This window comes from Trichosurus vulpecula, chromosome 2, assembly GCF_011100635.1.
Source record: "Trichosurus vulpecula isolate mTriVul1 chromosome 2, mTriVul1.pri, whole genome shotgun sequence".
Lineage (NCBI taxonomy): Eukaryota > Metazoa > Chordata > Mammalia > Diprotodontia > Phalangeridae > Trichosurus > Trichosurus vulpecula.
The window spans coordinates 180,539,912-180,554,458 of record NC_050574.1 but is presented as its reverse complement, the minus strand read 5'-3'; the positions used below and the strand labels follow the sequence as shown (position 1 = coordinate 180,554,458).

Sequence of the window (14,547 nt, the reverse complement as noted above, 5' to 3'; positions counted from 1 at the left end):
TTTTGTCACTTCTTGAAATGCCTTCCCTGCTTGACAACAAACAATAATTTTTAATAACCAAATACCTTTAGATGGGAATACAAGGGGTAAAGCTGTATCATCCCAAATTCTTTGATATAGCAAAGCTAAAATCAGTCATTTGAATAAACGTAATCCTTTTTTACTCTACCATTCACTAGAATTTTTATAATCATTTGCCATAAGAGTTGAAAGAAATGCACTGAAGTACTTTAAATGCCTTACAAGAAAGAACAGGAAACAAGTTATGAATTCCCCCCAATATCCCATAATTATAGTTTATAAGATATTAAAGCATTTAGTTCTGTCAAATAAATCAAAATGTCTAAAGCAAAAACTATGGTGCAGATATTTCTAAAATGGTTCTCCCCGGTTTTTTTGTTTGTTTGATTGTTTAGGGTTCATTGGTTGCTTAATGGTGGTGGTGGTAAAGAAGCAGTGGTAACTAGAAAGCACAAAGAATCCACTTTTGAATTATTCTATATATTCATCAAACATTTGTTAAGTAGCATCTATGTGCAAGGCACTATTGTTACAAGATGATTAGATTGTGACTGACTTCCCAGATCTGTTTCATTTAGTTTTAAACTTCAGTTAAAAGTTAAAAGCATGTATCCCAACCAATTCTTTAATCAAAAAATATAATTAAGGGATCACTTTAGAAAAAAAAACTCCGAAGTTGCTAATAACCTTGTTTTAGAATAATTAGAGACTAAGATTTCCCCCTTAAAAAGAAATAATCAAAATCTGGAACTCAAAATCTTGTTAGAATTGAATGCTAAAAATTTAAGATCCAGCATTTATGGTCAGATCTTTAAACTGTGTATTGGATATAAATGCACAAAATTTTCCCCAAGCCCTCAAGTCCTTACAAAATAAAAGTAATTTCAATAGGATTGTGTTCTTTAAGATTTGAATTTGCAATAAAATCTCATTAAGTACAGTAATTGTAAAGAGTAGTCTAGATAAGTAAAGTATCCAGAGTTTAGAATGTTTTTTCAAAAAATGCAATTCTTTTACTTTCAGATACACAGAGTAATGAACTAAAGTTAATACTTCGATCAGAATCATTTGTAATCAGCATTTTAATTGTAAACAAATTATACAATGAATTTTTAAGTCTTAAAAATAGTTACTCCCTAAAATACACTTAAGTTGTCTCCCTGCAATCTATACTGTTAATTTAGTCAGTCTTTTTCTTATAGATAGTAGGAAAACTTTGGCCTCGTTCTGAATTCCAAATGAATTAGTGAGTTTTTATTATATTTACTTATACTACCATACCTGCTTTGTAGATTGCAGTGTTCAAGTTGTGCAGTTCCCATCACTGTTTGGGAGTTGGGACAAGTCCTTGGGAGGTGGTAGTCCTTATTTTGGATTATGTATGCTTTTCCTTCTATTCATTACCACCAACCCCTCAAGAATATAGCCCTTCCCAACTTAATTTTATTTCTTATTACTCCCCAGCACACCCTGTCTTTACCACTTAGGTTTATCTATTCCTTTCCTTCCCCCCTCCAACATTCCATGCTAATGTCTCTATGTTTTGTCTTTTATGCTTACCATTTGATTCTTTACTTCCTCATTACTGCCTATTCCCCTTTACTTATCTGTCAGATTTTACTCTGAAGCCTTAAGGGCAGCTAGGTGGAGCAGTGAATAGAGCTCCAGGCCTGGAGTCAGGAAGGCCTGAGTTCAAATGTGGCCTCAGACACTAGCTCTGTGATCTTTGGCAAGTCACTTAACTCTGTTCACTTCAGTTCTTCATCTGTAAGATGAGCTGGAGAAGGAAACAACTCTAGTATCTTGACCAAGAAAATCCCAAATGGGGTTACAAACAGCCTTAAATGGCTGAACAACAAAAGTGAAGGCTTGTATTATTATTCCAGCCCACCCACCACTTCTTTCCCTTTTCTTGACCCCATTGCATTTATAGTCACGAACACAAAATTTATCAGTTAGTGTTCTATAATGTGTTTCGTATCAATGTATTTGTCATCCAGCTAGATTACAAGCACCTTTAAGGGAGGGACTCTGTATTCTTCACAGCAGCTTAATATGGTGTTAAGGACCCCTCAAGCATCCATGGACCACACTTTGAAAGCTACTAGCTTAGTACAGTATATGATGCATAGTAAGTACTTAATAAAATGCTTATTGGTTGAGTGATGGCACTAGACTAGGCAGTGTGAAGGAAACCAAATAATTATAATAGTTGACTTTTACTTTATTTTAAGATTTACAAAATTCTTTACGTACATTATCTCATTTGATACTAAAAAAAATTGTGGATTGTGAAGACTACCTAACTATATGTATTCCCCGTAGCTAACAAAAATAGTCAAGATACTGATAGGAGGCAAAAATACAAGAAAGGAGCCAACAATAAAGCCTATGGCTTCAAATATCTGTATGCACATGCCCAAAGTTTAGTCAGAAATCAAGAAATTAGAGGTTCTAACTCAAGGAGGCAAATTTGAACTAGAGGTATCACAAGCTTTGTTAAGATAAAACATACAACTGGACCATGGCTCTGGATGAGTTTACCTCATTCCAAATAAACAGGATAGATAAGGACAGGGGTGGGGCTGGAAGGGGGGAGAAATATAATTGTATATTAAGAAGGTATGCTCGAGCAGATGAGGAAATTTAGGGACCAGAGGGAAGAAACCTGACAGAGATTATTGGGTGAAGGTCAGTGAAAAGAGAAACAGAATTATTTTGTCATGGGAATATTCAACAGATCACCTGAAAAGAAAAAAGAATTAAAGGAGTTTGGGAAACATCACAAACCTGGCAGAGAGGCTTGAAAATGTAATGATAGATGACTTCAACTAAAGAGACATCTCCTGGAATTCTCTCTCTGCCTAAAGCAGAGCAATTAATAATTTCTTGACTTGCCTTGGTGATGATTTCATTCTTCAAAAGGTAGAAGAATCAACAAGGAGGAATTGTATTCTGAATCTGAATCTCAATAACAGGGAAATTGGGGAATCCTGAGGCAAAGTGACCACTGCTTCCTAGATTTTATGATAGACAAGTTAAGGAGATCCAGGCATATTCAGACTTGTTCCTAGGTTTGGGAAAGCAAATTTCAGTGGTTCATAGGAAACTCAGGTAGATACTATGGAGTAAAATGCTTCAGAGAAAATAACCCATGACAGGTAGGAAATGTCCAAGAAGCAATTCTGAAGATATGAAAGGAAACAATGCCAGTGGGGGGAAAACTAGAATTTGTGTATGGATACAAAAGGAGCTCCCCAACCAAGATAGATTTTAAAAGAAATAAACAGAAGATGGAAGCAAGGCTAGGTAACAGAGGGTGAATATAAGTGTGGTACAATTCTGTAAAATAGTGCAAGAAGAGCTGAACCTCACAATGAGATCAAAGTGGTGCGGGAATTAAAGACAAGGAAAAAAGAGGATTTCTTAGCTATATTGGGAGGGGAAAAAAAGAAGCTCAGAGACCTGGCTGTGGCCCTCTTCTTGGGTTGAGTGAAGTGACCATCATCAACAACAAAGAAAAGGCAGAGCTTTTAATTCTAATTGTGCTTCTGGATTATCTGCCAATAAGTGACCTTTGTACTGAAAATGACAGAACAATGACTCAACAGGAAGATGCATAAAGTAAATGCAGGCTTTCATCACCTCATGCCTGGATTATTACAATGCCCTGCTGGTGGGTCTGCCTGCCACTGGTCTCTTCCCACTCCACTTCTTCCATTCAGCCGCCACAGTGATCCTCCTCATTCGAAGGTCTGTTATGTCATTACCTTACTAAATAAACTCCAGTGGCTTCCTGTTGCCACCAGGAACAAATTCAAAATGCTCTGTTATTTAAAGCTTTTCACAATCTAGCTCCCCTCCTACCTTTCCAGTCTTATTACACCTTACTTCCCAATGTGTACTGTTCATTCCAGTGACACTGGCCTTCACTAACAGACACTCTCTCTTTGGAATCTGGGCATTTTCTCTGGCTATCCCCCATGCTTAGCACGATCTCTGTCTTCATTCACCTCTTGGCCCTGGTTTCCTTCAAATCCCAACTAAAATCCCATCTTCTACAGGAAGCATTTCTCAACCCTTTTAATTCTAGTGCCTTCAATCTTTTAATTTCCTACTTATCCTGTGTATAGCTTGTTTTACATATTTGTTTGTTTGTCTTCTCCATTAGATTATGAGCTCTTTGAGGGCAGGTACTGAATTTTACCTCTTTTGTATTCCCAACACTTAACATCTTGCCTGACACATAGTAGGTGCTTGATAAATGCTTTTTAAAAGCCTTTTTTAAAAGCATTTATGCCTTTATCTAGGTTCTTAAAAAAATGTTAATAGCATAGGACCAGGCACAGATCTCAGAATTATTCTTCTGGAAATTCTTCAAAGTTAATAGCAGACATTAGTGACTACTTTTTGGTTCTAGCGTGTAGAATCATAGACACTTGAAAGACCTTTAGAGATTATCCAACCCAAGTTTACTGTCTTATAGAGGAGGTTGTTGTTGTGTTTGTCCTTCATTTTCAAAGATGACCATCACATCAGGGAAATGATGACATGACTTGCAGTTGACTTTGATTTGAGTGAGGGAGGGCTGTGCAAGGACACCAGCCTCACTTTCTCCTCCAGAACCACATCTGGATCCAGTGACCAAATGTTCACCAGGATAATTGGAGATGACCCAGGATTCAATTCAATGGGAGACCCTGGCTCTTTTAGGCTAAGGCCTTTCATTTACTCAGAGTGAGGTAATGCCTATTCAGTGAATAGGCCTCTTTAGAAGTGAGTCAAGGGATGGCCCCTTTAATCAGAAAAAAGCAACCTTCAGGGTTGCTGTTCCAAAGAGAAACAGTTACCATTGACATTCACTCTAAGCCAGGAGAGCTCTCATTAATTGGAATTTGGGCAGGGATCTATTGTCAGCTTCATAGTGAACTGGGTTTAAGGTTTTGAAAAAGCGAGAAGAGAGAGAAATCTAGCCAGTAAACCCCAAGTTAAGTGGGCAGCTTCTGGCCATCAAAATTTACCTTCCTTTGGAAAGGAGAGTACAGTTACCCAACTATATGGGTCCCCATTCAAGCAACTCAGTCTACTCACAGTTTGTGTTTGTCCTTCATTTTCGAAGATATCCATGGTCACATGGTTCATTAGTGACAGAGCCAAAAATATCAGAATCATTCCCAATCATGTATTTTGATTAAGTGTGCTATAGTCAAAGCCTTTAGCAACAACACCTCCATTGAAACAAAAAATATGTCCATTAAAATTAATTCTTATCTATTTAAAATACTTCAAAATATTTTATAAAATTATTTAGGCTTACCCTCTTTGTATACTAGACATTAATAAAAATTCATCTGGCTAAAATGTTACGTTAATGAAATTTTTCACTTAACTCTAATTTATCTTCTACAGATTAATCCAAATTAATAAAATACTACTTTACCTAAAAACTCTGAAGCCATAAGAGTCTGCAGGGAGGGGTACCATCCAGGCAATAAAAGACAACAAGGAGATCAGGAGGAAAAGAAAGGAAAGAAAGATCAGACAAACGAGATAATAAGGTGGAAGAATTCAGAGGGGTCCAAGTGATTCTCATATTAAAAAATGAGACTAAATAAAAGCTTTTTAAAAAATCTTTTTTCTTACATATGGAAGAAGCAGCAGCACACAAAAAAGAGAAAAAAACCAAAAACTACAAAATGGCAAGTATCCAGGTACCACTGCCTTTTTATGGTTTTTGTTTTATTTTCTACAAATAGCTTTCTGATGACAATATAAATGTAACACAGTCATTAATAAAATGGAAACCATCCAAAGACAGACAATTACAGGTTAAGAAGCTTCTCCTAATTCATTTTATCTAATGTTTTCCCTTTGCTAATTTAATCATAAATCCGTTGTTCTCTTTTGCTGTCCATTGAGGATTATTACCAAATGACCCTGAAAGGTAGGTAGGTTAAATATATGCTGTTATATACCATTATGTACTTATATAATTAGACATATGATTGGTTGGTTGGTTGGTTGGTTGTTCTTCATTCTTGAAGAGAACCAAAGTGCCATCACTATTTTAGAGCCCATTGTGTGTCCAACTGTGGCTGTTCAGACCAATACAAGCTCAGACTGCTCTACCATGTGAACATGTGGGGTGGATTCTCTAAATTTGCCGCATCTCAAGTTACCTTTGAGCTACTTCAGTTCTGCTTTGCACATACAGCACAGCACCTTCTCTGATGAAGGCACACCATGCTGGGCAGTCCTGTCTGTGCCAGTGTCTCCCATGTCACACAATCAATTTCAAAGTTCTTAAGAGAGACCTTGAGAGTGTCCTTGTATCACTTTTTCTGACCTCCATGTGAGTGCTTGCCCTGTGTGAGTCTCCATAAAATAGTCTTTTGGCAAGCATGCATTTGGCATTCAGACACATGGCCAGCCCATCACAGTTGTAGACACATGTATGTAGTAAGACTGACTTAAACATGTGGTTAATAAAATAGAAACTTTGGATCAATGTAAAACTATAGTTATTAATTCATAATCTTATAGAGAACTTATTTTGAAAACTTGAAAAGTTCAGGTAAAGTGCAACTCCAAATATTTGGAATATAAACTTTGAATTATTATAAATAGGATCAAGAATTAAAAACCTTTGTTATCTTACAGTGCCTACAAAAAGATAATTCAGGCTCTGATCAAACTAGAAATTATGGTTTTACAGTGTTTTTAACTTTTTTCCTTGGAAGAAAGGAAAGCCAAATGTAATCTAAAAGTATACAGAAAACACATGTATTAATATAGAATTTAATATGATCAGCTATAAGCAATTAAACCATATCTTAAACAATTAAAATTTAGTCATTTAACAGTTTTATAAACCAGAGGAAACTTTTTCAAACTTACTCTTTATAATTTATTTTTAGCTTCAGAAGATTATTAGTAAACAGAAGACCTGAGGGGAGCTACAAGTCCTAAAACAGTGTACCAGGTATGTAACAGTAACCAAAATACAATATTGTTCAATTTCTGCAACATGTACTTAACTTCTGTTTTTTCTAGATGTTTATCAAAATTACTTTGTACAATATGTATATAAACTTTTCCCATGATGAATCTTGTATATTAATAGTGGGATTCAACCATATCACCAGCTATTCAAAACCTACATGGATTTGCCGTTGCTCCGAGAAGAAAATATAAACTGCCTGGCATTCAAGGCCTTCCACAAAGACCCTCAGTTTAAACCTGTTTTTCCAACCTGATTTCCTTCTTCCCTTCATGCGCTCTATGTGCGAGCCAAACAGCCATCCTTGAGCTTGTCCTACCCCTCCTTTCTCTTTGGTTTAATGCCAGCCTCTCAAGAAGTACCTTCTGCACTTCTTCCTGTTTAAGTCTATTTCTCCTCCAAGGCCCAATTCAGATGACACTTCCTCCATGAAGCTCTCCCTTACCTCCCCAAAATGAAAGTGATCTCACCTTTCTTAAAGTCTAACATCTCTTCTTTGCCCTTTCACATTTAACACCACTGACCTTAAAGGCCATCTAGTTCAACACCCTCATTTTACAGATCAGAAAACTGAGGCCCAGAGAGGTGAAATGACTTGGCCAAAGTCACACAAGTAGAAAGTATCAGTGTTGTGATTCAAAGTCATGTTCTCTGACTCCAAATCCAGCACTTTGTACACTACACCATCCTATGTTCCCATTTCCACTTTATCCCCTTCTTCCCTCTCTTTACCTGTTGAATTTTAACCCATCCTGTAAAGCAACACCATGCCCCTTCGTGAAATTCTCCCTTCTGTTGATAATGGTCTTCCCGCATGAACCACTGTGTTTTGTACCTTTCTTAATGCTTTTTATTGTGAGTTTAATAATATATCTATGGTGTTTCAGCCTTCCCCACGGTGCCATAAGCTCCATAAGGCACAAACTATGTCTTCCCCAAGATGTGTCTGTGTCTGTGTCTGTATGTAATATGTATGTGTGTGTGTGTATACAACATATCTATCTCCCAGCAGATTATATTTCTTCGAAGGTGACAGGAATTGTGTTTTTTCATCATTGTATCCTAGCCACCTAACAATTTAACACAATACACATTGTGGTTAAACTGATGTTGTCATTTTGGACAAAATGGAGAGGTATGAGTTCAGCAAGTATTCAGTTAGGTGAATTTGGAACTGGTTGAATTGATTAGTGTTTTTAGTCGTTTTCAATCATGTCCAACTATTCATGACCCCTTTTGGGTCACTGGAATGGTTTAACATTTCCTTTTCTACCTCATTTTTACAGATGATGGAAACTGAGGCAAACAGGGTAAAGCGACTTGTCCAGGGTCACATAGCTAGTAAGTGTCTGAGGTCAGATTTGAACTCGGGCCTTCCTTACTCTAGGCCAATGTGATACTTAGCTGCCCTGTTGAATTGGTTAGTCATTAATTATTCATTGTGGAAGGAGGTATCTAGGGATAGTGGCTATTGAGGCAAGAAGACAAAGATACAAGATCGTTGTGGATGCAGAGGTGATAAAACTTGACAACTGATTGGATATGAGGGCAGAAGCAATCAAGGATAACTCTGAAGTTACAGACCAGGTGATTATAAGGATGGTGGTGCATCTCCAGAAATAGGGAAGTTTAGAGAAACTATCTTGGACATATTGTGGTATAATATAAAAGCACTATTTTCAGAATCAAGAATCTAATTTCAAATCCAGCCTCTGATACTGTGAGGCCTTGGACAAAATCATTTAACCTGCATGGGCCTTAGTTACCTCATCTCTAAAATTAGAGAGTTGGACCAGACAGCTTCTTGCATCCCTTCTAACTCTAGATATGTGCTCCTATATCAAGATTGCAGGAGGACAGTGAGGCCAAACGAGTGGTGGTAACCATTAAATTGTGAGCTCCTTCTAAGCAAGGACTGTGGTTGAGGTTTGGCGGGGGGAGGGTTTGCCTTTCTTTGTATCCCCAGTTCATAGCACAGTGCCTAGCACATAGTAGGCACTTAATACTATTTAACTGAACTGGCCTGGGAAACCATGGAGGTGTAAATGCCTAAAGATTGCTGTGAGGACCAGGAGTATTATAGGTTGTGGGAAGTGGGTGGAATAGGAGGTAATAAGCATTTATAGCACCTACTATGTGCCAGGTACTGTGCTAAGCATTTTAAAAATATTCTCTCAATTGATCCTCATAATAACCCTGTGAGATAGGTGCTGTTATCCCCATTTTACCGCTGAGAACAACTGAGGCAAGGAAACTGTTTTACCTAGGGTTATGCAATTAGTAAATGTGTGAGGCCAGATTTGAGGTTAGGCCTTACTGACTTAGGGCCCAGCATTCTATCCACTATATCACTTACCAGACCCAGAAAGACATTAGGCAAAGGAAGTTACGGAAGAATAAGAGGTTAGAATCAGAAGAATTTGAATTCTAAATCCTGAAGGTAGAGTACTTACAGAGGAAATCAAGGATATGGCTAAAGTACATTGAAAGTACAGGTCAGGGGATCAATGAGCTGGGAATCCAGGCTATTTGAAGGATTAATATGTATTATGAAGTACTAATGTTGAAGTCCCAAGTATATAGGGAAGATTTGGGACAGAGAGGAAGACTGTGAGCCATGTACTAAACTCCTTTAGAAAGGGGGATGGCCAGCAACCATACAACCTTAATTTGACTAGAGTGATATAGTCAGATGGACTGAACCTCAAAGGAGGAGAGGTAGCTGAGTGGTGGCAGCAGACAGAGAGTCAAAAAGTGGCAGAGAAACAAGAAGTATGCCTACTCTTCCTCTCTGCCCAATATAATCATAGGGATAAGAAAAGAAATACCCAGTGCTGGATAGGATGGCCAGATATGCATTGTGTTCTGAGAGGAATGGAGTAAGATTCCAGAGGGCAGAGCCCCTCCTCTGAGTATAGCTAAAAAAAGTTCTGGACCATACATGTTGCCCCACCCTCACACCTACCCATTCCTTAACCATTTCACAATCCAACAGTTCTAGTAAAAAAAAATTTAAATGGTAATTTGGGTTACTTTTATAAAGTATGCCTATTTTTTCAAGGAAATAATCTCATTTTAAGCTTGTATCTCATCTTCAAGCCAATATACATCTCTTTTCTCCTTTCATACCCCCAGCTCCTCTCTCAGGAATAAAAATCTATGGCTACATACTCCTTGGTTATAACACATCACATTATGATTTAGTTCATGACTGATTGCCCCTTCCCAAGGTTAGTTCTGCATTGTGGTGGTAACACATTTTTAAAAATTAAATACTTCCCCACTTGCTTTGGATTCTGCCTTTCAGTAGAGGCTCACTAACTCCTATTCCTGCAGGAGATTATCTGTCATCACATACTGTCTAATCACATTACTTCAACCTTCAATCTTATTTTGTCACCATTGGCTCGTTCTTTATCATCCTGCATATCATCCTCTTACTGATGAAACAAACAAAAAAATATTCTGCAATATCTCAAATATTATCTCAGCCACCATTAGAAAAATTGACTTTCATTGTTACCAAAAGAAGAATTTTGTTTTAATAACTGTGCACCTTTCCACCTAGCACACACTCTTTTTTCCAGAATTATTCTACCCTTTGGTACTTGGCTCATATATTACATAATGCATGCTATTGTTCACCTATAGAATGCAAGATCCTTAGGGAAGGACATGAAGTATCTCATTCTTGTGTCCTTATTTTCATTGTCTAACAGTGCCAGGTTCATAATTGGCACTTAATAAATAATTGTTGATTGATGAGAGAGAGAGGAGAGTAGCAAAAGGAGAGGAAGAAAAGGAAAGAGTAGGACATGGTTGGATTATTCAGCAAAGGAGACTGAAAGAAGCAGTCTAATAAGAAAGAGTGGCAACAAAATAGAATGTGTCAGGAAGACCAAGGGAAGAAAGTGTGCAAGAGGAAAAGATGATCAACAGTGTCAAATGCTGCAAAGAGGCCAGGAAGGATAACTGAGAAAAGGCTGTTTGGTATTTAGGTGATTTAACTTTGGAAAGAGCAATTTCAGTTGAATGATGAGGTTGGAAATCAGATTGCAAGAGACCAAGAACTGAGTAGAATTCAAGTTACTAAGTATAAACAGCTTTTTCAAAGAGTTTGACTATGAAAGGGAAGACAAGTAAAGGATTTAAAGCTTTATTTCCTCAGAAATCGTCTAGTTCAAATTGTTCATCTTAAAAATGAGGAAACTAAGGCTTAGAAAATTCATATGCTTGTCCCAGGTACTAAGAAGCTTAAATACTTTGGCCACATAACGAGAAGACAGGACTCATTGGAAAAGACCCGGTTGTTGGGACAGCAGAGGATGAGATGGATGACAGTGTCATGGAAGCAAAAAACATGAGCTTGGACAGACTCTCAGAAGTTAGTGGAGGACAGAAGGGCCTAGAGTACTATGAAAAGTCATACGACAACCGAACAACACAAAGCCCAGTAGTAAGTATCAGACCTGGGATTTTTATACAGGTCATCTGATTGTAAATAGACTGCTCTTTCCACTAAACTATCCTGCCCAGTGTTTTTTGCCTAATAATACAGTTTTTAAAATGAAAGCATATTCATTTGTCCTACAGTTTCATAATTCTCTAAAAGAGATTGTTCCTGCTGAGCTGACTTAAGGAAAAAAAGCTTCTCTAATTTTGATTCTCCATATGCAAGAGTACACACTGATAAAACATGTTTTAAATACTCTTCTAATTAGATTAGATGTTAAGATTGTTGAGTATAAAATTAAATACAGCTGTAGTTTAGCCAAAAATTCATTTTTAATTACCATGGGTGTTGTTTTTCAGTCTATTCTCAACAGCACAGCTGTTTCCAAGTTTTCCTTGTGCTTTCTCTTGTTTAAAGGATTTTTCATTTGTGAATATATTTTCCTCTGATTTTATATAATATTTCTCCCCATAAGATCAAACATAAAAGGATTAATCATTGCTAAAAATAAAAATAAATAAAAGAAACCTAAGGGTAAACTTTCTTTTAAGTTTTTTCTTATCTAAACATCATGTTTTTATGGGGCCAGACATTCAAATCTTACTTTCATAGCCTTAAAAATGCAACCCTTTTCATAGACTCTTTTAGAGTGGAAATGTGGCAGTTACCTAAAAACATTTATTTACAGATATTACCTGGTATAGAACCATCTAATATAAGAAATTGTTATCCTAAAACCTATCCTGTCATCTTCTTTATTCCTACTGAATGCACTAACACCTTCCTAGTCACCCAGGTTTGTAACCTTCTGGCCTTATAGCTCTCCAGACTGACCTAGTGGTGTACAGCGCCTTTGTCTGTGGTGTCCAACTCCAATGTCTAGCATTTCCTGGACTACAAACATTTCCTGACCATTACTCTAACAAGACTAACCAGCCATATTTCAAGAAGTTAGAGTACTGGACATTCCAGGACTTTCTGGAGCAAGGTTCTTGGAGACTTGAAATGTATTAAAATTAATTGAGAGAGTTCTGGTTGGACAAGCTTATTTCTTGTGTCAATATGAAGGGGACTAACAGCTCTAGTTTCCAGTCTCTGAGAAGAGTGGTAAGACTGGATGCCGTGTCTTGTCCCCTGCCTATAAGGACTTATTTTAGGGCATATGTAGTAGTAATCCATAGACCATTTTTAGGTAACCTTGATAGCACTGAAAATGTTTATATTCATCTTGTAGTGTCTAGGTGAAATCATGGTTAGTTTACGTGAGCATAGCAAACAATATATTCTTTCCTTCCTTCCATCCCAAAAAGTATAATGAAAAAAAAATTGTTGGTAACCAGTTCTTCACATCAAAGCATCATCACAGGGCACAGGCAAGTAAATTCAAAGTATACATAAAATAATATCAGAGGATGGAGTTGACAAAAAAAAATACTAATAAAGAATTGTGTATTTGGAGTCAAGGATCTAGATTCAAATCCTGTCTCTACTACTTACATATGTAATCTGAGCAGATCACTTAACCTCTCTCAGCCTTAATTTTTTCTTCCACAAAATGAGAAGATTGGGCTGAATGATCTCTAAGGCCCCCTCAAGTTCTAAAGCTATGATTTTATGCCCCCCCACCTGAGCTCAAAGAATGTAGCAATACCCCTGCAGAGGCAGCTAGTTGGCACAGTGGATATAGTACTAAAGCTGGAGTCATGAAAACCTGAGTTCATATGTGAACTCAGACACCAGCATTGTGTTGCTAAGCAAGTCACTTTACTTCTGTTTGCCTCAGTTCCCTCCTCTGTAAAATGGGAATGATAATAGCACCTAGCTCCCAGAGCTGTTGTGAGGATCAAATGAGATAATAATTGTAAAGCATTTAGCACAGTGCTTGACACATAGGAGGCTCTATATAAAAGTATATTCTCTTCCCCCACCTCCACCCCATGCTCAGGAATCTGTGCAGGTGAAAAGATGGCCCCATTGCTACGAAAAGGTAGGAGACAAAGAATGAGGGAGGAAGCCAGAGACAAGGCACTAGGACTATAACAGAAAAATTGAAAGACAAAAACTACAAAAGAAAAGGGTGAAGTATAAGCCTAGATCCAAAAATAACTCATAAAAAGGAGGTGAAATGAGTAGAAATGCACAAAAAGGATATAATATATTGAATAAGTATTTTACCATGAAGGAAAATAAACCAGATGTCCTCAATGAGAAATAATTGGCAGATTCCCCAGAGATAAAAAAAAAACAGTAAAAAACTCCAAACTGGTTTTTAAAAAATCCATGAAACTCCTAAAAGAAGGTATTAGCTAGAAATTATGTCAGAAATCAACTCCTAAACCCAATAAAAACAATAACAAAGTAGTAGAAACTCTGAAAAAGAGAATGGTAGACTTGGAACTCAAATACAAAAGTAAAAGTAGATTTGGCAGAAGAGAAGCAAAAGTGACTTTGTACTGTACTGTATGAGTCAAAGCAGTAGATCTTGGAGGCAGATATACAAAGAGAACTTAAGAATCAGACATCTGCCTGTGAAACATGATAAATTCTAAAACGAGACTAGTAGCAGTCAATAATAGACGAAAACTGCCTAGAACTTTTTTATACAGATAAGAAAATGATGATTAATCAAATCCACAGATTAATATCAGAGAAAAATTTGTTTCTGCTTGAAACTCCAAGGAATACTCCTTGCTCCCCACTGCCATTTCCAGGTTTTCCCCCTACTGCCATCACTCAGTAATCTTTCTTCCTTTGAGGTTCATGCAATTCGTATCTGTTAGGGTCTTGACCAGCAAGTTGCCCTGTCTCAGTACGCAATGATGAGGCAGGAGCCAAGATGGATATAACTCCGATTTATTGGCAGACATTATCCAGTTTTATAGGGTTTTGCACTACATGAGCAGAAGCAGGTGTTCAAGGGGATGAGAGCATGGGAAAAAAGAGATGTGCTTCAGTAATGTATTGTTGCACTTAGATTAGATGTAAGTAGTGATATCTGGTGGGAAGAATCTGGATTATTGTAAACTATGTTGCCTACAAGCGTATGGGAAAAACTAGGGCTATGGTAAGGTGG

The 14,547-nt window shown here is 37.2% G+C and overlaps 1 protein-coding gene across 1 annotated transcript in view; it reads left to right on the top strand.

Annotated features, from left to right (window-relative positions):
* Positions 1–14,547, top strand: part of MICU2 (mitochondrial calcium uptake 2) — a 166,939-nt gene that overhangs the window by 134,097 nt on the left and 18,295 nt on the right. The window contains 2 exon segments of the mRNA XM_036747578.1: positions 6,939–6,960; positions 6,963–7,003. Coding sequence (XP_036603473.1) covers positions 6,939–6,960; positions 6,963–7,003 — 63 coding nt within the window.